The 26,230-nt window shown below is 41.8% G+C and overlaps 1 protein-coding gene across 2 annotated transcripts in view; it reads left to right on the top strand.

Moving 5' to 3' along the window:
* Positions 1-24,221, top strand: part of SI (sucrase-isomaltase) — a 302,245-nt gene extending 278,024 nt beyond the window's left edge. For both annotated transcript variants that reach the window (XM_089675454.1, XM_089675455.1), the window contains exons 64-70: positions 1,641-1,725; positions 2,517-2,573; positions 5,191-5,315; positions 10,841-10,929; positions 11,152-11,201; positions 21,022-21,186; positions 23,986-24,221. In XM_089675454.1, the coding sequence (XP_089531580.1) occupies positions 1,641-1,725; positions 2,517-2,573; positions 5,191-5,315; positions 10,841-10,929; positions 11,152-11,201; positions 21,022-21,186; positions 23,986-24,057 (643 nt within the window). In that variant the 3' untranslated portion in view covers positions 24,058-24,221. The remainder of the gene's footprint in view (positions 1-1,640; positions 1,726-2,516; positions 2,574-5,190; positions 5,316-10,840; positions 10,930-11,151; positions 11,202-21,021; positions 21,187-23,985) is intronic.
* The last annotated feature ends 2,009 nt before the right edge of the window (positions 24,222-26,230 follow it).

The following is a 26,230-nucleotide window of genomic DNA, read 5'->3' as shown; positions in this document are numbered from 1 at the left end:
TCAGAGCAGTTTGGTTATCCCTAAATGATGGACCTCTTGATTACAGGGTCATTTGATCATGATTCATTCAGAAAACAATCACATCAATCAGCAGTGGAAAACCAGAAGTGCTGCAGCACAGGTGGATCAGATTCTGACTTGTGTGGACTTACACATACCAACCCTGTCCATGGTACACATTCCAGGCTTGGAAAATTGGCAGAATGACTTCTTTAGTTGTCAAAACCTGGATTCTGGAGAGTGGTCTCTTCACCCAGAGGTGTTGCATGACTTCTTTCACAGATGGGGGACATGGAGGTGAACCTCCTGGCTTTAAGGTTCAAGAGCAAACTGGAAAGGTTTGTTGCCAGGTCTGAGGATCCCCATGTCTTCTCAGTGGATGCCTCTGTGACTCTGTGTGATCAGTTCAGCCAGATCTTTGCCTTTCCCACTCATCTGCTCTGCACAATTTAGGTGGAGGGCATTTCTGTGATTTTTATTGCACAGAACTGGATTAGGCAGACATGGTACATGTACCATGTCAGAATTCTGACAAACTCTAAAAGGGTTCTCATTTCAGTTAACCCTACACTGTTGAAGCTCTACCATCACATTGGAAGGTGTATCTCTTTTGGTGCAAAGCAAAAACATTTGCAGTCCATGAGATGACTGTTGACTCTTTTGCCTCATCAAGGATCAGGTCTGGTTATACTGGACTGCCTTACAGCTTCAGTTGCCAGTGTCTACATCTCATAAAGGAGATATTGTCTCTGAATACCATCCTTGTAGTGTACTCCAAGAAATAGATTTTACAGGTAAGACAAAAATTATACTTGCACCATGCTGTACATTTACTGTCTAAAACACCTCACACCATATGCCATGCTATATATTTGCTTTTCCATGCCACCTCATTCTGTTTGCCATATTGTATATTCTCTATTCCACACTGCTTTGTTTCATATGCCATGTCATACTCTATGTTCCCTATTCTACACAACATTATTCTATATGCCATGCTGTATGTTCCCCATTCTGCACCACCTCATTCTGTATGCCTTGCTGTACATTTTATATTTCACTCTGGTTCATTTCAATATACCAAGCTGTATATTCCCTATTCCACTCTCCTTATTCCATATGCCATGCTGTATGTTCCCTCTTCCACACCATCTCATTCTGTATGCCAGACTGTAAATCCCAACATCTCTGAATGCCATCCCTGTAATGTACAAATGAAGAAAATGGAAATTTGTATTACCTATAAAAACTTTTTCTTAGAGTACATTTAAGGACACAATTCCTACCCCTTTTTTCTGCTCATGGTCAATGCATACTATTGCTTGCTAACACAAAATAGGCTTAGTAGGAGTGGGGGGGGGGGGTTATACTGAGCTGGCCTACAGCTTTGTTTGTTAGTGTCCACATCTCCATCTCAAGAAGTTGTATTCACTGAATACAATCCAGTAATCTGTAGTGTAAGCTAAGAAATACATTTTACTGAGCAGGCCTACAGCTTTGTTTGTTAGTATCCACATCTCCATCTCAAGAAGTTGTATTCACTGAATACAATCCAGTATGCTGTAGTGTACGCTAAGAAATAAATTTTACAGGTATGAAACAATTCCTACATAATTTTTTTCTGTTATACCTCTTGTTAGGTTTACATCTGATAAAGTAACCTGGGATATTCACAAGCAATTCTTATGGGGGCCAGCATTTATGATCAGCCCTGTTCTAGAGGATGTAAGTACACATTGCCATTATTATGCATGACATTACAGGTAAATCCTGCACAGGCCCCGAGGCCCTATAAATGACTGTTCGGATAATGCACATAGGCAAAGCAATAAGTGTATGTTTTATCATGCTTAGACAATGGGGTTTATAAAATAAAAGAACAGATACTGTTCATTTGGTAAAGTGGATGTCCAATAAGCTTATTGGCCTAGGGGTATCTATTGTCATATCAACAACCCCCCCCCCCACACACACACACACACACGACTGGGTTTTCAGTGTTCAAAAACAGCTTCACTGTATTATCTAACATTCACTCTGGATGCATCTGTCTTCACCCAGGGTTGCTCATCCATCCTTAACCCCAGCTGTGTAAGTGTACAAAAAATGCAAGGATATCAATAAAAAAACAATTCAATGTAGTCACTTAAAAAAAAATTCCTTCATCAGAAAGATGTCTACTAGTGGAGGTGCACTTTGGTGGTGAAGTAATTAGGATGTATGGAGTATGAAGAACTAAGGTAGCAATACCCTTTGGTTTTGAGACATACACTTAAAGAAATATGTGGTTTCATTATGATATAAGACACTGTTACTCAGTAAAAGGCCATAGTGTGTACTGTAGGTGTGGATAACATTCTTTATTTTGTCAGGTACAAATAAAATCAAGTTATAGAAATAAAATCAAGTTATATAATTTTGTTTAAACTTACTGGATACATATAATAAAATGGTGTTCAATCTGAATGTGGTTCACATTCATTCCTCTGCTAATACTATATGTTTATACATTTTAGAAACAAAGATCAGTTGACGCATATATACCAAACACTCGCTGGTACGACTATCACACGGTAAGCCTTAAATAATTACTTAGCCTCCTGTAAAACTGTCCTTTCTGCTAAAAGAAAAAAAAAATATTGGCAAAAAAATATAAATTTTTCTACGTCACTCTTAAAACAGTCCTGCATAGAAATCCCCATTCACATCCTTGCTGAGTAGCTGTTTACAAACTTTTAAAGCTGCTAAAATGAATGCTCAAAATTGTTTGGTATTTGGGACAATGCAGACTTAAGCTAATACTAGCAGTTTTAAGGGATTTTGCAGTCCCCCTTGTGGAACAAGTTAATGAGTTGCTCCTCTTTAACCCCTCTTTAACCCCTGATTCACACTAGCCCCATGGATGTGGGCTTGTTGTGGGTGGAGGAATTGCACCTGTTCCTGCAACCACCTACAGTGGCATCGCATTTCTTTTGCAAGACGCAGGGAGTGCCATTCATTCTGAATGGTACCCCGATGCATCTCATCCCGCCGTGCGATTGCGGCTTTGGGAATCGCAAGGAATCTACATGGTTGAAAAGATGACATGGTTTGCATGTGGATGCGTGAAATGTGGGCACAGCAGCCCATTCAAATGGACTAGTGTGAACAGGCCTCAGACTGCTCTTGAAGAAAAGACCTTTCAGATTAAGGGGGTCTGTTTGTATAAAAATCTGCTGTGTGAATGTGACAAACATTTTGCACAGCTGTAGCAAAAAAAATAAATAAATCACCATATTTTGTCTAATTCAATTATTTCCAGTGATTGCTATTGCCATCTAGTGGCCATAATGCAGTATTCTCCTGAATATGGTATTTTGGGAATAATACAGCATTATGACCACTAGATGGTGCTTATGATCAGTAAGTTAGTAGCCATAATGTTTATGGTATTGCTGAACTGGATTTGTTTCTTTGACCCATTTGTTAAAACTGGGAGATTTGAGTCTATTGCAGCTATTTAGAGATTATCAATTTAGCAGTGAAAATTCTGTTGCACTTTTAACAAACCACAAGAGCAATAAACAACCATCACAAATCTAAATATACAGCAACAAATGCAAAATATGTAATGTAAATCATAAGCAGAAAAAAAAAAGACAGAAGCAGATGACAAAACGTTGAGATCTCACTAAGGTGCCCCCACACTTTGATACAGTTCTTCCTTTCAGATCTCTAAAAATAGGGGTCTTTCCCCTGGTTTTTTTAATTATTTGTTACTTTTATGAAAAATAATATCTAAATATAAACCCTGGCTGTTCTATACATTTATTAAAGTTTAGGATGGTATTACACAATAAAATCTACACAAGGTCCTCTGTTCATTCCTAAAGTAGTAAACCGCATTTGAGAAAAAAAATCCCTGCAAGGTAAAGTCATAATGTGCTAGTATGCACCACATACTAGCACATTATGACAGATTTATCTGTGAAACTGAACCCTCCAGCAGCACCCTGTCACTGCAGGGAATCCTTCCTCACCTGGTCTTCCTTCCAGGTTCTCCGCCTCCAGCTGCTTGAATGGGCAAGCAGCAATGACGTCACTCTTGTGCATGGGAGTCACAGCCGCTCCACTGCTTTTAATGGATGACTTGATGTTCATTGAGAGTGCAGTGCACATGTGCCAGTTGCTTCATATGTAAATATCTCCTAAACAATGCATGTTTAGGAGATATTCACGGTACATACAGGTAAGCTTTATTATAGGCTTACCTGTAGGTACAAAGCAAAAAATGGAGCTTACTCCCACTTTAAATGTATGATGTAATGTAGGACAAGTTCATAATATCCAGAAAACAACCAATGTCGAAAATGATCCTGAGAATTTTTATATCTCTATTTTCTATTAAACCTTTTGCTGCAAAGTAAAGCTTACGTTGGCAGCAGCATGAGCTTTTAAACTCACTCCTGACTGCTGTATATTTAGCAAACTCACTGTCCCTTTTTGTTGAAAGTGATTCTGATAGTTATAGAGCCACCCAAAAACTTCCACACACCACCAAAGATAACAACCCCCCACCTGACTACCCCAGGCTATATATTCCAAGCTATGGAGCAGCTCCTGTGGGCCCATGAGTTATAAAATCTCTTACCCCACATACATGCACATACATGCATAAATGTATGAATCAGGTGTGCCTACACATGAAAATAATGATTGCCTTGGGGAAAGGCTTTTTTTAAAAACCGTGGGGATTCTTGAACCTAATGCCCAAACAACATATAACCACCCAATTTCGTGCCATTACATTTATTTTTACAACAGTAATTCTCCACCCCTCTTTTAAAAGTAAAATTGCAAGGTATCTCTTTAATAAAAGCTGTCTGCAATTTAGGTTTAATAAACATGTATGCCAATATCATGTGGCAATAAAAATTGCAACTACCACCATTTTATTTTACAGGGTTTCTGCTTTCAGAAAATATATATTATGTCTTGGGGAAGGGGGGTGGGGGGTTCCAAATTTTGGGCCTAAAATGTGCATTTCAATGTGTGCAAAAAATGGGAAAAAAGGGGTTTAAAAGGTACCATAGAGATTCCTTTTCTAAAAAGAATGGTTTAGAAATTTAAAAGATTACGTGTTGTACTAAGAAATTGACATACAAACTAAAACACCTCCATCTTTTTTAACATACGTATTTTCCATCATAGGGTGCAGTAGTTGAAGCACGAGGAGCTTGGGTGAATTTGTCAGCTCCACTGGAATACATACCTCTCCATGTTAGAGGTGGATACATCATACCATGGCAGGAAACAGCCAACAACACTGTTTACAGGTGAGTGAAAACCACAGTTTCTATATAACACAAGTAATGAATAGGTGAGCGCTAAAAAGTCGCTGGAGCCGCTGAACACCAAAGGTACCAAACAACCTCAAAAATCAATAAATAAGCAGGGGGTGCAGTGCTATGGAATCATAAATAATACATCAAATAAAACTGAATAAAATGCTAAAAACACTGTAAAAACAAGTGTCTCTGTGTGCATAGATTAATTATGAATAACACACTATGGTGCAAAACACATTAAAGTGCAAAGTGTAAAGTCCACACATAATTGATATAGGTCACTGTATCGTGACTATTCAGTAATATTCGTGAGTGCCCAGTCCACAATATCCCAGTGTTGAGAGGATCATGAGGATCTCTTATGACGAATATAAACGTGGTGATATCCAAAATGATATAAGACTACGCACTCACCAAATGCGCAATCAATATAAGCATGTAAGAGATAACCCCTCTTAAGGTTTGAATCCAGGAAACCCTCTGGAATGTGGTCTGGTCTATTCTCCGGGCTTCTTTAACCGGGCTTCTTCTGTAATGTTAGCCATTACATGGCTTGTCTAAGTAACTTTTCCAGTTCTAGTAATTAGCAAAAACAGTAAGTGTCAAAAACATACTATCATTTAGAGCCTCGTAGGTAATTCGGGTTCCTTAATACAAAATGCCTTGAAACATTCCATTGTGATTGGATTAAGGTGACTGAAATACTGGCTGCAGTGTGGCTATAAATGCTGGAGTATGTTCCTGTTAATTATAGGGCCACAAAAAAGCTACTTGGATACGCTGAAAAACATTGTCGACATTACAGATCAAGGTCAGCTGAATGTGAAAACTACTACTAGTTATACCATGACAGAAATAAAATTAATTACCACACTTTGGGCTGCAGCATATTTTATTGTTTATTAAAAAGCAAAGAACAGACATATACCACTGAGGCAAACAATCCAGATCAATCCTCGATAGGTGCAGGCTTTGGCTCGCCACCACACACAATGCAACAGGAAGAATGGTCAGCTGCACACTGGAGGATTGATGAATATAGTGTGTATTTATTGATCCATAGGACACACAAAACACCAAGACATGAATACAGAAACTGTTAACGCGCTTCACATGATCTCATGCTTTATCAAGCACGAGATTGTGTGAAACGCATTAACAGGTCCTGTATTCATGTCCTGGTGATTTGTGTGTCCTATGGATCAATAAATATACACTATTTTCATCAATCTTCTGGTGTGCGGCTGATCATTCTTCTTATTAAAAACCAGCTGGGGTCACCTTTTTAAAACGGTAGTAAACTCCACTGTAAACATTTTTAGGACCCCTTAGGTGGGTTATGCCATAATGTGCTAGTATGCATGGCATATTCGTACATTATGGCAGACTTACCTGTCAAGTTGTGCCCTCCAGCACTGTGGTCAGGGGCGGACTGACCATTTGAAAACTCTGGCACTGCCCGAGGGCCCGGGGTCAGTAGGGGGCCCCATGAGATGCCCCTGGTACCTTTTTCATAGGCTTTTTTGAGTTTGGGCAAGGACACAGGGGCCCCATGATCCCCTATTGCCCGGGGGCCCCAGGAGTTGTCAGTCCGCCCCTGGCTGTGGTGGGATTGATCCAGTGGGTCCCCTGGCACTTCCATCTTCGCCCCCGGTCTTTCCTCCAGGTCCCGTGCCTTTCAATAGGCCAGACCACGATGACATCACTCCCGTGCATGGGAGTCACGTTGCCCCGACTTGGTTCGGGCCCATAAATGTTTGCTGAGCTGCGCATGCATGGCACAATGTACATGAAGGTTGACAGGCAGGAGGATGCATTTATATAAGAAGAGACCAATAGTGTCTCTTCTGTCATAATTACCCTGCATTTCAGCAATTGTGTAAAAATTTACTTAACTTCCATTTTAATGCTATAAATTTGCTGCAGCCTGGAGTGCAGGAATCCATATGCGTCTCTGACTAATTGAGCCACTCACCTTGATCGTTATACATACCTGGGTTGATTTACAAAAGGCATATACAGTCAGGTCCATAAATATTGGGACATCGACACAATTCTAACATTTTTGGCTCTATACACCACTACAATGGATTTGAAATGAAACGAACAAGATGTGCTTTAACTGCAGACGGTCAGCTTTAATTTGAGGGTATTTACATCCAAATCAGGTGAACAGTGTAGGAATTACAACAGTTTTCATATGTGCCTCCCACTTGTTAAGAGACCAAAAGTAATAGGACAATTGGCTTCTCAGCTGTTCCATGGCCAGGTGTGTGTTATTCCCTCATTAACCCAATTACAATGAGCAGATAAAAGGTCCAGAGTTAATTTCAAGTGTGCTATTTGCATTTGGAATCAGTTGCTGTCAACTCTCAAGATGAGATCCAAAGAGCTGTCACTATCAGTAAAGCAAGCCATCATTAGGCTGAAAAAACAAAACAAACCCATCAGAGAGATAGCAAAAACATTCTTAAAAAGAAGGAACGCACCGGTGAGCTCAGCAACACCAAAACACCCGGAAGACCACGGAAAACAACTGTGGTGGATGACCGAAGAATTCTCTCTGGTGAAGAAAACACCCTTCACAACAGTTGGCCAGATCAAGAACACTCTCCAGGAGGTAGGTGTATGTGTGTCAAAGTCAACAATCAAGAGAAGACTTCATCAGAGGGAATACAGAGGGTTCACCACAAGATGTAAACCATTGATGAGCCTCAAAAACAGGAAGGCCAGATTACAGTTTGCCAAACGACATCTAAAAAGCCTTCACAGTTCTGGAACAACATCCTATGGACAGATGAGACCAAGATCAACTTGTACCAGAGTGATGGGAAGAGAAGAGTATGGAGAAGGAAAGGAACTGCTCATGATCCTAAGCATACCACCTCATCAGTGAAGCATGGTGGTGGTAGTGTCATGGCATGGGCATGTATGGCTGCCAATGGAACTGGTTCTCTTGTATTTATTGATGATGTGACTGCTGACAAAAGCAGCAGGATGAATTCTGAAGTGTTTCGGGCAATATTATCTGCTCATATTCAGCCAAATGCTTCAGAACTCATTGGACGCCGCTTCACCGTGCAGATGGACAATGACCCAAAGCATACTTCAAAAGCAACCAAAGAGTTTTTTAAGGGAAAGAAGTGGAATGTTATGCAATGGCCAAGTCAATCACCTGACCTGAATCCGATTGAGCATGCATTTCACTTGCTGAAGACAAAACTGAAGCAAAATGCCCCAAGAACAAGCAGGAACTGAAGACAGTTGTAGTAGAGGCCTGGCAGAGCATCACCAGGGATGAAACCCAGCGTCTGGTGATGTCTATGCGTTCCACACTTCAGGCTGTAATTGACGGCAAAGGATTTGCAACCAAGTATTAAAAAGTGAAAGTTTGATTTAGGATTATTATTCTGTCCCATTACTTTTGGTCCCTTAAGAAGTGGGAGGCACATATGCAAACTGTTGTAATTCCTACACCGTTCACCTGATTTGGATGTAAATACCCTCAAATTAAAGCTGACAGTCTGCAGTTAAAGCACATCTTGTTTGTTTCATTTAAAATCCATTGTGGTGGTGTATAGAGCCAAAAATGTTAGAATTGTGTCAATGTCCCAATATTTATGGACCTGACTGTAGACTGTTCACTCAGCAAGGGCATTTTCCTTAGCTTTGGTGAAAATTTTCTTTGCAAAGAATACCCAATCACATGCAAGGAAAATAAAAAAGTGTATCTTAATCATAAACTACAGGATTGTAGTCATAGACCATGCGTTATATACAGGCTACTTTCGGGTCATTGGACACTGGCAAAGAACTTTGCTAGGGCCGCTCTTAGTGCACACTCATATAACCCCACACATCAATGAGACTTCTTTTTTGCTAGTGTCCTTAGGTAATAGACCCCTTCTTTTGAGGATGTTTTTTCTTTTTAAACCATGCTTTTTTTTTCTTCTTCAGACTTTTATGTTAAGCTTTGATTGAACTCAGAGAATAAGACAAAATCTACCCTTGCAGTGGCTCCCTTCCCCCCCTCCCTTCTACACTGAAAGGGTTAAATGCTTATTTAGCCACTTAAAGACCAAGTATTTTCTGGCACTTTTTGTTTACAAGTAAAAATATGTATTTTTTTGCTAGAAAACTACTTAGAACCCCCAAAACTATAATATAAATGTATATACATTAATATGAGCAGAGACTCTAGAGAATAAAATAGCGACCGTTGCAATTTTTTATGTCACATGGTATTTGCAGTTTTTCAAACTCAGTTTTTTTGGAAAATATTTATTTAAAAGAAACACAATATATGACCCAATTTTTTGTCAAATTTGAAAGATGATGTCACACCGAGTAAATAGATACCTAACTTGCATGCTTTAAAATTGCGCACACTCATGAAATGGTGCCAAACGGCACTTAAAAATATTCATAGGCGATACTTTAAAAGCCTTTACAGGTTACCAGTTTAGAGTTAGAGGAGATCTAGTGCTAGAATTATTGCTCTCGCTTGCACGGTGATACCTCACATGTGGGGTGTGAGCACGGGGGGATAGGGACACTTTACATTTTTTTTATTTTTTTATTTTTTTACACTTTCCCTTTAAATTTGGGTTTTTTTTAATAACTTTTATTGCTATCGCAACAAATGTAAATATCCCTTGTGATAACAAATTATGACTGGTCCTCTTTTTGGAGCGATCTGGAGTCTATACACATCTCTCCTCTACAATGGAAAGCATTAGATCCGAAAAAAAAAAACATTGATCTAATGCTTTCCTAAAAAAAATGGCCTTCTTTACATTTGGCTGGAACTGCAAGTGAAGTCATGATGTTGCTCTGGTCCTCCTAGATCATAGAGATTAGCTGAGGCCATCTTTCCTCAGCTAATCTCTATGCCCTGCCACCGCGATCACCAGATTGGTTCCACTGCTCACCGATCAGGTAGGTAAGCCGAATAACCATCGGAAAGTGGCAGGTGAAGGGGAATGAAGTGATTCCTCCCTCTGCTTAAAGAAGCAATCCAGTGGAAAATCAGCCTCTCAGATCACTTTTAGTAGAAACAGCAGCGGCTGCTGTAAATTTTAATACAAAGGTTATGGCATCCAGTTGCAGCCATAACCCCAGTATTCCACCTGAAAACTGCTATATATATATATATATATATATATATATATATATATATATATAAAATTTCGGTCTTGAAGTGGTTAGTAGTCTAGGGGTGCAGGGATGAAGTCTATTCCTTACCTTATCCCTCAATATAGAAAGGCTTTATCGCTGTCCTTAGGCTTTGGGATGTTGACAGTTCCTCAGCATTATCAAACACAGTCTGGGGATATGTTGTAGGTGAGGAAGTGAGCATGTGACCATATTAAATAAAATGTAAACATTTGCACACCGGGACATTATTTCATAATACACCTAAAGTGAAGACCTATGTAATAGGAAAATATGATTTAAAGCTGATAAAAACTTCAGCAATGATATCTCATGTTATTTCTCTGTTATATTTGCAGTCGTAAGAAGTTTATGGGACTTCTGGTAGCCTTGGATGATTATGGAAAAGCACATGGCAATCTTTTCTGGGATGATGGAGAAAACATAGGTAAGAGCAAATGCTGAATATAAAACAATAGAAGATACTTACTGGAAATAGAAGAGAAATAATATTCTACTATTTCTAGTTTGCCTTAAAATCAGCCTTTATGAGTTGTGGCAGCAGTTTATTGTGGGATTTAAAATTCAGAAGTGGTAAATGTCAATAAGGCAAAACAAAGGCAAGATATATGTTATAATGTAGCCTGACTGGTAATATGTTCTCTTGCAGATTCAATAGAGAATAAGGACTATTTCCTGGGAACATTCACTGCTGATAAGGTATATACTCATGTTACTATAAAATTGTTTTTTTGGCAGTTATCAGCACAGAAATAGTTGCTTAAGTGATACACATTTGAATGTTAAACAAATTATAATACATTCTGTTTATTTTCTTAGTTAAACCTAGCAGTATTACAAATCTGCTAGTAGAGTCTGTTGGCAGGGAAGAGCTATAAACCTCCTACAAAACCATAAAGTAAAATATTTGTTGAGAGTTTCTTGACAGAAAAGTCATGCAAAATCTTTTAAAAGAATCCTTGCTTCCATGCTTCTGGTGTTTGTTGATTCTCGAGGAACATTCACTGTGCATTGTACATCCCAGATCATTCTCCGCAATAGATGTGGGCATCTGAGACAATGTAACTTATGCACAGTTGTGCAGGAGTTAAATAAAAAGTGGTTGCTTAATGGCTGAACACAAGCACTGAGAACCCAGAAGAAGCAGCAGCAGCAAAGATGATGGTGCAATGAATGTGGCAGGGACTGGAGTCTGGATCTGTGATTTCTGGAGGGCACACTAGCAATTAAATGTGTCATAATAGAGGGGGTGCATGCACGTTATCCCAAGATGGCGGATGTGTGAAGGGTGAGCTCTGCCGATCCTCAGCCTTCAGAGACCTCCCGTTACTCTTCTGCAGCAGCCACAGACCCTGGAGTGCTCTCCACCAAGTCAGGTCACCTTCAGGCACACCCATGGGCAAAATCGGGCATTGGAAGCCACCCACGCCTCCTCCTCCAGATCCGAGACCTTCCATGCTGGATCACTTCTTTACTAGGTCTGCATCCCCTTCCTCGAGTAGTTGTGGCGGTCCGAATGAGTACTCTGGAGGGTCTGCTGAAATGGAGGGGACAGACACAGATGCCCCTGCTGCATTGCTTCCTATTTCAGTGGTCCCCTCTCTAACAGTGGATATCCTGGAGGACAAACTGCAAGTGTTTTAACACAATATTACCCGCACTATCTCTGCTGAAATTGGGAAACTGACTCAGGAGCTTAGGGGGGAGATTACCCAATTGAGAGATTGCACAGACCACCTTGAATCAAAGTTTGACAAATTGGTGCAATATGAACATGTCCTGGAAGAGGATAATATGAATTTGAAACATTACATGACTCAATTACAGCTTCAGCAGGAAGACCTGTAAAACAGGGAACACTGCCAGAATATTCGTGTTCATTGCATCTCTGAAATGGTCCCTGCCTCCCAACTTCAGCATTACTTGCTGTCTCTGTTTTCTACTCTGGCCCCCAAAGTCCCAGATGTTGATTGGCGCATGGACCGGGCCCATAGATTATTAGGCCCGAAGCCTCCTGAGGGCACTAGGCCCAGAGATGTTATCATTCGTTTTCACTACTTAGACAGCAAAGAAACCTTGCTCACTTTGGCAAAAAGATTTGTCCGGTTGGGATTTCCTTTTAAGCTTGTTGTCTCCATAGATAATGCTTAAGTCTTACTCCATGACTTGCATGAAGCGGACTCCTTCTTTAAACAGTTGGGACTCCCTCCCCTGCCGGAAGAGGCCTTTCTGCAACCTCCTACACTATCCAGGTCCTCTGCTACTCCACGCAAGATCTGGACACCCGCTAAACCCGGGAAGAAGAGGTTTCCACGCACTCCCCAAGGACCTCGACTTCCTGGTTCAGTGGGCTCCACCACCTGACTCTTTTAAGTGTCAGGTTTTCTGCCATGTTAATTGAGCGTCTATGCACCCCTGTGTCCCTTAAAAACTTCCATTATATCTCCCTAATTAGTATGTCCTGATTACAGCTGTTATGTGGATTACTGAGGTAGGCACCTGTCATTTAGGGTCAGCTGCCGTGTTGCCCCCTTGTTCGTCAGGCTTTCAGCTCTGAGCACTCAGGATATCTCCAATATCCCAGGTACATATCTCTGATGATATCTTTTTTTCCAGCCGTAACCCTTGCAGCTTCTGTTCTGTGTGATACATTTGTTTGTACTAGGCCTGTTGCCATGCTAATCACCTGATTGTCTATTTCTGTTGTTTTGTGTCTTGTCTCATGGATGATAATTTTTCTGCATGCTCAGGTTGCACAGCTGCCACACCCATTACTGTCTCATGATGGCTTTAAGGCTGCTGTCATAAAATGTCAAAGGACATTCAGTCCAAAAACGGTGGATGGCTCTGGAGGGGTTCAGATCCTTGGGAGCAGATATATTCATTCAGGACACCCATTTCAAACAGGATGGCTCTTTTTGCTTTGCCTCCTAGAGCTTTCCACAATCCTGTTCAGCTTTTGATCCCCACGGGAAAGCCAGAGTAGCTCTTTTGATCTGGAAAAGATGCTTCCTGAGGGTCTCCTCCTCTCGGGTTGACCTACTTTGTCGCTATATCTTGTTGGAATGTATGTACAAGGGCTCTCCATTTGTACTTTTGAATCTGTATGCACCCAACTCTGGTCAGTTGTTATTTCTTTCTCAAACTCTAGATAAGTAATGTTCCCTAACTACTCCATGCATAATTGTTGGGGGGGATTTTAACTTAGTTATGTCCCCCCATAAGGATAGGAAAGTGCTCTTTGCCCCCACTCCATCGAAGAGGCTATGCTCCTCCTCAACATCTTTCCGCAAACTGATTCGGGAGCATCGTATCTTTGACACCTGGCAGGTCAAACATCCTCTCCATGGGCAATTCACATTTTAGTCTACTCCACATCGCATGTTTTCTCCATTGGATAATTTTTTTGTTATCGCTCCCCTAATCCCTGTTTTGGTTTCTTTGGGGATGAACCCGATGACTTGTTCAGACCATGCCTCATTGTCACTTGATTTCCTTCTCCCTAACTCCTCCCCTAAGGTCTGCCAGTGGCGCTTCAATAAGAGCTTTCTGCGCTTGGAACAACTTCGAAAGGAGCTCACTAGGAGCTTGGATGCTTACTTTCATCTCAATGTTGGCTTGGTATCTTCATCCTCAATCCTCTGGGAGGACCATAAGGCCGTCATTAGAGGCCTCTGTATTTCCATGGGCGCTCATTTAAAGAAGGGCTCTGTTTGTGCCAGACAATCCCTCTTACGCCAATTATCCTTAGCCAAACATTGTGTCACAAGTTAGCCTGCAGTTTCTTGTTTGTGTTCTTACCTGCTTGCTGCAGTCCTGTTCCTGATTCCTTCTCATGTGTTTGTGCTCATCTATGGGCATCGGCTGCTGTCCTCTGGGTTTTATTTCCTTCCCTTCCATCACTTCCTGGCCCGCCTCCTGGTTTGCATGCCTATATAAGACATGCTCAGACTAGGCCACTTTGCCTGAGCAACTTCCTAGTTGTTGGAGCTCCTGTGTGTTGCTACTGTATGAATCCTACATTGACTACTTGTGTACCGACCCCGGCTTCGTTCTCTGACCTTGCTACTTTTCCGCCTGTCCTGACCTCGGCTAGCCTATTGGATTCCGTTTATCTCCTCCCATTATACTTTGCTCCTACGAGCGGTCTCCTCAACCACAGCTGGGCATACCTGGGGGCGGCAACCTGGTCCCAGCTTGCTGCAAGTCCATCCCCACCATCATGGGCTTTGGTGAAGAAGCAGGCTGGGGCTTAGACTCTGCGCTCTGGGGATCCCCAAATTGAGTATCAAAAGGAGCTCACTACCACAGGTGCTGATAATTTGCTCAGGCCATGAGCTCCTTGGAGACACCACAGCCTCTCCTGGAACAACTTCAGTGCTTGGCACAGAGAGTCGATGTCCATCAGGCCTATCAAGAACAAATTATGCACTGTCCGCAGGAACTCTCCTCCCGGTTGGATCAGCTGCAGGCTGTGTCCACTTCCTCCTCCTCTGTTTTTGCTCCTGTCCCGGCTCCTGCTCTGGTTCCTGCTGTTCCAACCCCCACTGTTCCTCCAGTGGAATACAGTCTTTCGAAATGCCAGCTGCCTCCACTGCCTTGCTTCTCTGGTGATCCCAAAGCTTGTCGGGGGTTCATCAATCTGTGCTCAATTCACTTTGAGCCAGCAGCCCACCATTTTTCTATTGACCGTTCCAAGGTGGCGTACATGATTTCTCTCCTTTATGGTGAAGCACTGGCTTGGGCCTCACCACTGTGGGAGTGTCAAGATCCAACTGTTTTCAGCCTCTCAGCCTTCCTGCAAGCTTTCTGTAAAACCTTTGATGTGCCCGGCAAGAATTCATCTGCCACAGGAGCTCTTCTTCGGCTTTGTCAAGGTAGCATGACTGTTGGACAATATGCAGTTCAGTTTCGCGCCTTAGCTTTGGTACTGGCATGGAATAATGAGGCCCTTTCTGCAACCTTTTGGCAGGGTCTAGCAGACCATATTAAGAATGAACTAGGTGGAAGAACCATACCCACCACCCTGGATGACTTGATTGCTCTTAGCATCCAAATCAATATCCACTTCCAGGAGCAAGATCTGGAAAGGGATCGTCCACGTCACCCCCAGTGGGTTCATTTGCTCCTGTTTTCCAGAAAACCCCTGATCAACTTACCTCTGCAATTGTACCGACATCTGAAGAGCCTATGCAGTTAGGCCGTACACACCTCACTCCACAAGAGTGATTGTATTGCCTAAGATTTGGTCTATGCCTTTACTGTGGGTCTGAAGGTCATATAATTAAGTCCTGTTCTGTCCGTCTGGGAAACTCAGGTCTAGGTCACTCTGAGGGAGGTGATCTAGACCAGAACCTGAATACCGCCACCTTCCCTCAATTTATCATACCTGTCTCCATTCATTGGGCACTGAACTCGTACCAGGTTTCTGCTTATGTGGACTCTGGGGCAGCCGGGAACTTCATCAAGCAATCTTTGGCCACTGAATTAGGCATTCCTCTTGTCCCCTTGATGACACCCCAATCAGTATCTACAGTTGATGGCTCTACCTTGGCCTTAGGACCTCTACGCTTCTGAACCACCTCCATAACTATGCATGTTGGCGCTCTTCATCTTGAGGAAATCTCCTTCATGATCTTCCCTAAGTCTTCTAGTCCCATCATTCTTGGACTTCCATGGTTGCAGAAACACTCACCCAATCTTGACTGGAACTCTGGCCAAGTATTGTCCTGGGGGTCAAAATGCAATCGGACTTGTCTCCCTAAGGTGCTCCCACCTTGCACTGTACGCACTGTACCCGTGGCTGAGGCCACCACCTCTCCAATGCTCCCTTAACATTGCCAGGCCTTACAAGATGTTTCTTGTAGTAAACCTGCTCCCCTGCCTACTTCTATTGCGGGCCCCTTCCGGTGCTGTCCACCTCTAGTTCCTTACCCTCTTTGCTGCCCAAACCATCGGTCCCTTTACATACTGTGCAGCTCAGAGCTCCTATTTCACTACTTTCTGGATGGGTGGAGACCCCAACATCTGTGACCTCTGTACCATCTGAGTTCCCAGCTTCGTGTGCCCTGCCTGCAGAGACCCCAAAACTCCCTTCAGCTGCTTTGGACCCAGCCGCGGTTTCCACATTAGTAGCTACTGTGCCTTCTGTCCCCTGTCCCGCCCCCATACACCCTATGGTGCCCTCTGTCCCCTGTAATACCCCAGGTTCCTGTTCTGCACAGCCTGTTTTGCCCACTGTATAAATCAAAGCCTTCACGCCTACTCCTGTGTGCTTCCTGGCAGCCTCCTCACCAGACCTTTCATCCTGGTTATTGGTGTCTGTTCCAGCCCAGCTTCCTGTCTTATGTTCTCCCATTCTTACCCCTTCTGAGGCAAATGTTTCCAAGAACTTACATCTGTCAGCTTCCAAGTACAAAATAGCTGCAGATTGTCATTGCCAGGTGGTCCCAAATTTTTCCCTGGTGACAAGGTTTGGCTCTATCAAGAATATCCATCTACAAGATCCCTCTATGAAATTTGCTCCTCGGTTCATTGGTCCCTTTACCATCCTTCGTCAGGTCAATCCTGTTGCTTTTAAACTTTGTTTCCCTTCACATTTGAGAATCCCTAATGTTTTCCATGTTTCTCTTCTGAGACCGCATATCATCAACAGGTTTTCCCATCCTCATCGTCATCCTTCCCCAATAGTGAGTACTTCGGATCAGTATGAAGTTAAGCAAATCTTGGATTCTAAATTCATCAGAGGGAAGCTCTTGTATCTAATTGACTGGAAGGGCTATGGCCCTGAGGAGAGGTGTTGGATTCCTTCCACTGATGTTTCTGCACCCCGTCTGGTGTAATTTTTTCATCAAAAATTTCTCCTTAAGCCTGGCCCTAAAAAAGTGGGGACACCTCGTAAAGGGGGGGGGGTACTCTCACAAGTTAGCCTGCAGTTTTTTGTTTGTGTTCTTACCTCCTTGCTGCAGTCCTGTACCTGATCCCTTCTCATGTGTTTTTGCTCATCTATGGGCATCGTCTGCTGTTCTCTGGGTTTTATTTCCTTCCCTTCCATCACTTCCTGGCCCGCCTCCTGGTTTGCCTGTCTATATAAGACATGCTCAGACTAGGCCACTATGACTGAGCAACTTCCTATTTGTCGGAGCTCCTGTGTGTTGCTACTGTCTGAATCCTACATTGACTACTTGTGTACTGACCCCGATTTTGTTCTGACCTGGCTTGCTTTCTGCCAGTCCTGACCTCGGCTAGCCTATTGGATTCCATTTGTCTCCTCCCATTATATTCTGCTCCCACGAGCGGTCTCCTCAACCTCAGCTGGGCGTACTTGGGGACCACGACCTGGTCCCAGCTTGCTGTAAGTCCATCCCCACCATATGGGGCTTTGGTGAAGAAGCAGGCTGGGGCTTAGACTCCGTGCCCTGGGGAACCCCAAGTTGAGTATCAACAAGAGCTCACTACCACAGGTGCTGACACATCGATTGCTAAATAACCCATCTATATCTCAGCTCCAGAAAGTTTCCCATATAAATTAGGGCTAGTCTCTCACCTGGGCTAGGCAAAACTTTTATGAGTTTTCTAATTAACCAAATAGCATGCTCGTGAATAGACTTAAATCTCAAACGTCCCCCTCACTACCGGGCCACGTACTCCAGTCCGATGGCAAACCTACATATGACCCACATGTTATGGCTACAATATTTGGGGAATAATATGAGCTTTATAATTGCCTAGCCCCTGATATTCACCCTCCCCTTCAGATGGCTGCTTTTGATGCTTTTTTTGACTCCTTACATTTGCCGTGTTTATCACCTTCCAGTGTTACAGCTCTGAATGCAGGCAATTTAATTGTATAATTATTGGATGTTGTTAAACACCTTAATACTCACAAGTCCCCAGGACCGGACAGTCTCCCTTACTCATATTACAAGTCCTTTATTGGCATCTTAGCCCCCCATTTCTGACTTTGTTTTGGGATCTTCTGAAGGGGTCGCACCCACATGATGATTTTACAAGCACATACATTTCTGTGATCCCCAAGCTGATTCAGGACCATTCCCTTCCAGATAATTATCACCCTATAGCCTTATTGAATTCTGACTACAAGATTTTTATGAAAATACTAGCTAATAGACTGGCCAAATATATCTCCAAGCTTATACACAGAGACCAGGCGGGCTTTGTCCCGGCTAGACACGACGCAGATAACACCAGGAGGACCATTGACCTGATTGATCTTGTCAATAAGTCCCCTAACCCTACGCTCTTGTTGAGCTTGGACGCCCAAAAAGCATTCGACTGATTAAGTTGGCCATATATGTTTCTAGTCTTAGAGAGATTTGGGTTTAACGGTCTGTTTGTAGCTGCTTTGAAAGCCCTTTACTCCACTCCCTCTTCCCAGATCAAATTAGCATTGTTCTTATCCCCTTCTTTTCGGATGTCCAATGGTACATGCCAGGGATGCTCCCTTTCCCCCTTATTGTTTATCCTCTGTTTGGAACCCCTGGCTATAGCTATCAGATACAACCCGGATGTCCATGGGATACGCACCCACAATAGTGACTTTAAGCTGTCTTTGTTCACTGATGATATATTGCTGACACTGACGGAGCCCCACACTACCCTGCCTGTTTTACATCGTATTCTACAACTTTTTGGTGCCCTGTCAAGTTATAAGGTTAACGCATCTAAAACTGAAGCATTAATGCTCCACATACCATCTACCATTTTATCTTCTCTTCAGTCACATTATCCTTATCACTGGTGCCCCCCTGCCTTGTGGTATTTAGGTACCAACTTTACCTCTTACCACTCTCTCTATAAAGCTAATTTTTCCCCCCTGTTTCATGCTATTTCTCAATCCTTAAAATCTTGGGACAACCTTGCCATCTCCTTCCTTGGCAGGATTATTGTGTTGAAAATGACCATATTGCCCAAGCTTTTGTATCTGTTTGAGAAACTTCCTGTTTCTAATCCCATGTCCAAGTTCGTTCCCTTCAGAAATCCTTCCTCCACTTTATCTGGCATAATAAATCTCACCAAATTGCCCGTACTGTCCTTCTCTCATCTCACTCTAGGTGAGGTCTGGGGACCCCAGAGCTTGTGTCGTATTATTTGGCTACTCACCTCCATATTCTTGTTTCATGGTCCTCTCAGTGCCCCCCTAATAAATGGGCTGAGATTTAATGTCTACAATTGCATCCAATACTAACAATAAAAATCCTCCTGCGCTCAATGGAATCCCTAAAAAGGTCAGAAAGCCGCTAACACTCAACCTGATACCCAACAGTAGATAATCAAAAATAAAAATAGTGCAGCACTAACTATATAACATCATGATGAGAAGAAATATACAACTCTGATTAATGATAATAATCTCAATAATCACAATATAAAAATCACACATCCAATGGTGCAATAGGGTGACCCAATCATGAGATCATAAGATGGAATGAATCACAGTAAACTAGACGTGACCCCAATCCCACTCACTAATGTGAATAGTGAGCATTAAATCAGTATCACAAGTGAAAAAAGTCCATACATAAGATAATGGTGCTCGACTCCATGCGATAAAAATAATGCAAGTGATCACACAATACACTTCAAGTAATGGTGAGTGATAATCCTCCTGTGGCTAAATTGCCCCCTCACCTCCACTCTGCGGCCCAAAAGGACCTACACGCCTTTAAGATCAATCGGGATCTTGATCCACACAATGAGAGATATCACTAGCTGCTTTCCTATGGACCTCTCATCCGGTAAGGTAGATTCAGGATAGCCTGGCTCTTGGTCTCAGCAGGATATACCTCTCACCCGGATGATATAAACACAGGAAGAATCTCTCTCTAATATGCCACGAAACTATGTGCTTTTATTAAGGTAAAACAATAAGCAACTCAGATGCTAAAAAGCGATCCACAACTTCATAGGGATGTATGGGTGTACTGCATGGGTAATTAAGATAGACTCAAGGTGTACAAAAATGTCGGCCATACCGGAAGTACGTCACCACCACCGGATGCTGCGTCACCACGTATCGACGCATTGTGTCACCGTCAAGTGACTTTGTCAGGATATCCTCACGGAGTCACGTGACAGTGACGCAACGCGTCCATACGTGGTGACGCAGCATCTGGTTGCGGTGACGTACTTCCGGTACAGCTTACACCTGGTAAGTAAGAGTCAGGAATAAAATCCATTTGAGACATCAATGTATACTTCTGTATGTGATCTGTAATTGGTCACCAGTGAGCACATGGTCCCTGGGCCAATCACAGCACCCTGTACCATGGTAGTTGGGGACCAATAACAGCATCACAATAGCAAACAATGACTCATTATTAAAAGTCATGACATATAGAAAAAAAACTAAATTTAATTAATGTCTTTCATTTCCCAAAATTGTGACAAATTACAACTTTAAAAAACTTTTTTTGATAACTGAAAATAAGTCTATAGATACGCAATTAGTATGCAATTTATCCTATTTTTTTCTCTATATCTATTTGTCTTTCCATAGAACACAGTGTCAAGTGCAATAACAACAAATAATTACTTATCCTTAACAAATCCTTTATTACTTGGACATGTTTATATTTGGGGCCCTGGAACGAATGCCAAATCTGTGTCGGTTACATATGGTAGCAATACAGATGTGATTACCAGTTTTACAGCCGTTAATGAGGTAAAGACTATCTGAGAAAATTGAAATAATGAGAGCACTTAATTATTAGTTGGTGGCATTGATTATATGTATAATGTATAATATATAAGAAATACTGACATCTGATAGAAAACTCACGGAATGGCAGAGCGGAGAAAAGTAACTCTTGCTGTGCCAAGAAAGCCCTGAATTAGTGAAATGTATGCATATGTGTAATGGATTTTCCTAGATACAACATATATGTGGATAGTCTGAAAACATTTTTAAAGTGTGGTCATTATTATGGTTTTGCACTACAAGTATGTACAACTAATAGGTAGTATTATAATGTTAAATTTAACTTAATAATAATCTGCCTACTGCACACATACACACTGGGCTTCAAATATTGTATTAAGTAAATGTAACCTGGCCTAAAACATGATGCAGTAATAGTGCTGAAATGCTCGTGTTCTTCTTCCAATCAATTCCTGTGTCTCTGAGTAACCTCCTTGAAGCTCAGGCCCAGGTTGTAAATGTGTCCTTGACTTCTGCCCAATAGTCACTAAGCTTTGGCCCTTTCTAACACTAAGACCTCTTGTACATGGACATAATCATTTACCAATGTTTATATGCAGGATCTTGCTGGCATAAAGATCTGAGAAAAAAATTCAAGTTATGTTCTTAAAGACCTTGCGTATACAATTATACAGGTGCTTTAAAAGTTCATATGTGTATACATGTGAGTGTTCTATTTTGAACATTTTTAAATATCATTTAAAGGATAAGTTCAAATCCCGTAACATGTTACATACATATTCAGGGTATAACATGTAACATGCTACGATTGGAACGGCCTCTGCACCCCTCCGATCCCCATTGTGACAGGTAGAGGGGGGTATTCTCCTCCCTGCTAGTTGTCACAATTGTTTTTAAATGCGGCTATTCTCTGAATGGGAAAAGTACAATTTCTGACAGCCTTTGCAGCTGTCAGCTTGTAGTTTTCAATGAACTACCAGGGTGCTCCACAGCACCTTGGTAGTTCATTGAGTCTTTCTGTCAATAAGTATCCGCTTGCCCATAAGGATTGTACGAGCAAACAGATATACTGACAGGACAGGGGGAGACCTGCACGGCACCAGCAATCTGCTGATCACTGTTGCAATGCTTTAGAGACTCCACAAACAAAAATAATAAATGCTAATTTTTTTTACCTGCAAAAAATGTGCATATATTATCTTTTGTTTAAAGGTGAACTTATCCTTTCGAGAGAGAGAGAGAGCGATACATCTATATATATAGACAGAATATCAACCAAAAATCCAGAAAAAACACATGAAACAAATATTACAAATTGAATTGCAGTTCAGTGAGTAAAATAAGTATTTAATCCCCTACCAACCAGCAATAATTCTGGCTCCCACAGACTGGCTATGTGCTCATGTAGTACACTGATTAGTCCTGTCAATTTAAGAGGGTGCGTCTAAAGAAAACTTGTTTTGTGTATTAAAGACACCTGTCCTCAGAATCTCTTTCTTGGGCCCCACCATGGGCAAGATCAAAGAGCTGTCAAAGGACATCAGGGACAAGATTGTAGATGTGCACAATGCTGGAATGAGCTACAAGACCATCAGCAAGAAGCTTGATGGGAAGGAGACAACTGTTGGAGGGAAAATTAGCAAATGGAAGAAATACAAAATAACCATTAATCACCCTTGATCTGGAGCTCCATGCAAGATTTTGCCTTATGGGGTAAGGATGATCATTAGAAAAGTGAGAGATCAGCCCAGAACTACACGGGAGGAGCTTGTGAATGATCACAAGGCAGTTGGGACCACAGTCACCAAACAAACCATTGGTAACACAATACGCTGCCATGGATTGAAATCCTGCAGCGCCCACAAAGTCCATTTCCTTAAGAAGGCACATGTACAGGTCCATCTGAAGCTTGCCAATGAAAATCGAAATGATTCAGAAAAGGATTTTGAGAAAGTGCTGTGGTCAGCTGAAACCAAAATTGTGCTCTTTGCATTAACCTGACTCGCCGTGTTTGGAGGTAGAAAAATGCTGACTATGACCCTAAGAACACCATCCCTAAAGTCAAGCACAGAGTTAGAAACATTATGCTTTGGGGCTGTTTCTCTGCTAAAGGTACAGGCCCACTTTTCCGCATTGACCCATCAATGGACGGGGCTATGTATTGTAAAATCTTGAATGAGAAACTTCTTCCCTCATCCAGAACACTGAAGATGGGTGGGTCTTCCAGCATGACAGTGACCCAAAACATACCACTAAGGCAACAAAGGAGTAGCTCAAGAAGAAGCACATTAAGGTCATGGAGTAGAAAATTTTGAGAGAGCTGAAACTTCGAGTTGCCAAGTAACAGCCAAGAAACCCTAAGGATTTAGAGAAGATCTATAAAGAAGAGTGAACTAAAATCCCTCCTGAGATGTGTGCAAACCTGCTAACCAACTACAAGAAACGACGTACCTCTGTGCTTGCCAAGAAGGGTTTCTCCACCAAGTACCATGCTTTGCTTGGGGATCAAATACTTATTTTACTCACTGAACTGCAACTCAATTTATAACATTTGTATTGTGTGTTTTTTCTGGATTTTTGGTTGATATTCTGTCTCTATCATTTAAAATATACCTATGATAAAAATTATAGAGCCTGCACTTGCATGAACTTGTCATAAGTATATACTGTATACCCAGTCTGAACAATATAATTGTAGTGTTCCTTTAACTGATAAGAGTGTTCTACTAGGATTAGAGGCATTTAAATCAGCAATATGAATTTTGAAATGTAACACAAGTTCTATTCTTTACTCTCTTCCAGGTTTTACAAATCCATCTCACAAGCAAGCAATATAACTTGGCACAACCAATTAGTGTTACATGGCAGACCTAACTTGAATGAACTCTTATTTCTTAAAATCTTCATTTGAAAAGAACATCCAAGAATATAGCTTTTTTAGCTAATCTCAACAGATTTTTATACCACAGATTTCTTACATTTTCTTTAACTAAATTTATATTGCTCTACTTCCTATTCAATTAAAATTATTGACTGAATATGTCTGCTTTTTTATTCTTTATATAAATTGAGTATAAAGCACTGTGAAGCACTGACTGAATTCAGTTAAAAGCAGTAAACACCTTTGCTATGGAAGTCCTAAATTTAAAACTCATATCAAAAGAGTCTTACATTATCCATGTGAAAATAAAGGTGGAATATAATAGAGAAGTGGTTACAGAGATGCTTTCTGTACACCACAGGACACAGGGTACTTCATATTTATGCATGCTGCTACCTTCGGGTGAATGAATAGTGGTCAAAAAAAAAAATCATGAATACTCTTCTGAGACATTACCCTTCCCAACAAAGCTAAGCCTCAGGTTTTAAAGAGTGTCTTTAGATGATGGATGCATCTGCATCCGTCTTTCTGAAGACCTTTAAAGTGGGCGTAAGTCCCCTATTTCATGACCTCTTCTGCAGACCCCTGCTGGGGAAAGGAAAGGCTTCATTTGGATCGTTCACCTGTTGCCCTGAGACCAAGAGGAACTGTGCCTGGAGCACACATAAAAAAACAGGAATGGCCTGTAATTTTGCTGTTCAGCGCTGGATCCTGTAGGCAGCGATCTCTGGGGTACTCAGTATCTAGTATCTTTGCTGTCAGGATGGTTTCCAAGGCAGTGATCCCCTTGAGGTAGAATTCTTGAAGGCCCTGTGGGGCGCATCCATGGTGAGGGGTAAAGATTGAACCTTTGGCTGTCAAGCACCTGTGGTAGTGAGCCTTTGTAGATAGTTAACTTGGGGTTCCCCAGGGCACGGAGTCTAAGCCCAAGCTTGCTTCTTCACCAAAGCCCTTGATGGTGGGGATGGACTTGCAGCAAGCTGGGACCAGGTCGCGGCCCCCAGGTACGCCCAGCTGAGGATGTGGAGACCGCTCGTGGGAGCAGAGTACAATGGGAGGAGACAAATGGAAATCCGATAAACTAGCCAAGGTCAGGATGGGCAGAAAACAAGCACAGTCAGTGAACGAAGCCAGGGTCGGTACACGAGTAGTCAAATGCAGGATACATGAGTTATCAACACACAGGAGTTCAGACAACTAAGCAGTTGCTCAGGCAAAGTGATCTAGACTGAGCATATCTTAAATAGACAGGCAAACAATGAGGAATAGAAGTGATGGAAGGGAAGGAAATAAAACCCAGAGAACAACAGACAATGCCCATAGGTGAGCACAGACAAACCACACGTATGAAAGGGATCAGGAACAGCACTGCAGCAAGGAGGTAAGAATACACAAACAAGAAACTGCAGGCTAACTTGTGACATTGCCCTGGGTCAAGGAATAGTGAGTTCCTCTGTGATGGATTTTGTTGAAGTTTCCCTTGTGTTCCCAGGTGCTTTGGGGTAGTGCAGGCTAGTAACTGTGCAGTACTGGAGTGACCTGCCACAATAGTATTAATCAAGTGGAGTGGATCAAGTGTGGCATGCATGGTGACATGATGTCATCATGCACATATTAAATTTCCATTTCCCCTGGGCATGCAAACACATGCAATCAGCAGCTCCTGATCACAGTACCGACATAGTTCCGGTGCAGTGAAAGAATGTACGTATGTCTCTTCATGATGTTTCTATAGAGCATATTTTTGATTGAACTGATTGATAAATATGTTTGATCAGCCTCCTATATGACTTCTACAGGATTTCTTTTTTCAGTAAATTTTTTCTTAAGGATGTTAGTTTGTAAGTGTTCGATTAACAAGCAGTTTTAAGTAGTTTGGCAGAGCTGGCTCTTAGGGGTGTTCTTTTTCCTGGGAGAGCAAGTAAGCATTCTCTGTGGTGGGTTTGACATGGTTAACAGATGTTGTATTGATATTTTGATGGCCAAGTTTTAAGTCTATAAAAACTACTGCAGGAAACATGAGAAGAAACAAAAACTCCAATTCTGATCTCATATTAATTATCCAGTTCAAGCAGAAATATTGCTCAATAGAAAACTTCATCAAAAGCCGTTTTTTCAATTTTTATAGACTGTATTCTCTTAATGCATTTACTACATTCTACCAGG

The sequence above is a fragment of the Staurois parvus genome, unplaced genomic scaffold, assembly GCF_062004578.1.
Source record: "Staurois parvus isolate SC_StPar_1 unplaced genomic scaffold, SC_StPar_1.0 ptg000155l, whole genome shotgun sequence".
NCBI lineage: Eukaryota > Metazoa > Chordata > Amphibia > Anura > Ranidae > Staurois > Staurois parvus.
Note: the sequence above shows the minus strand (reverse complement) of the source record. Positions and strands in the feature narration are given on the sequence as shown.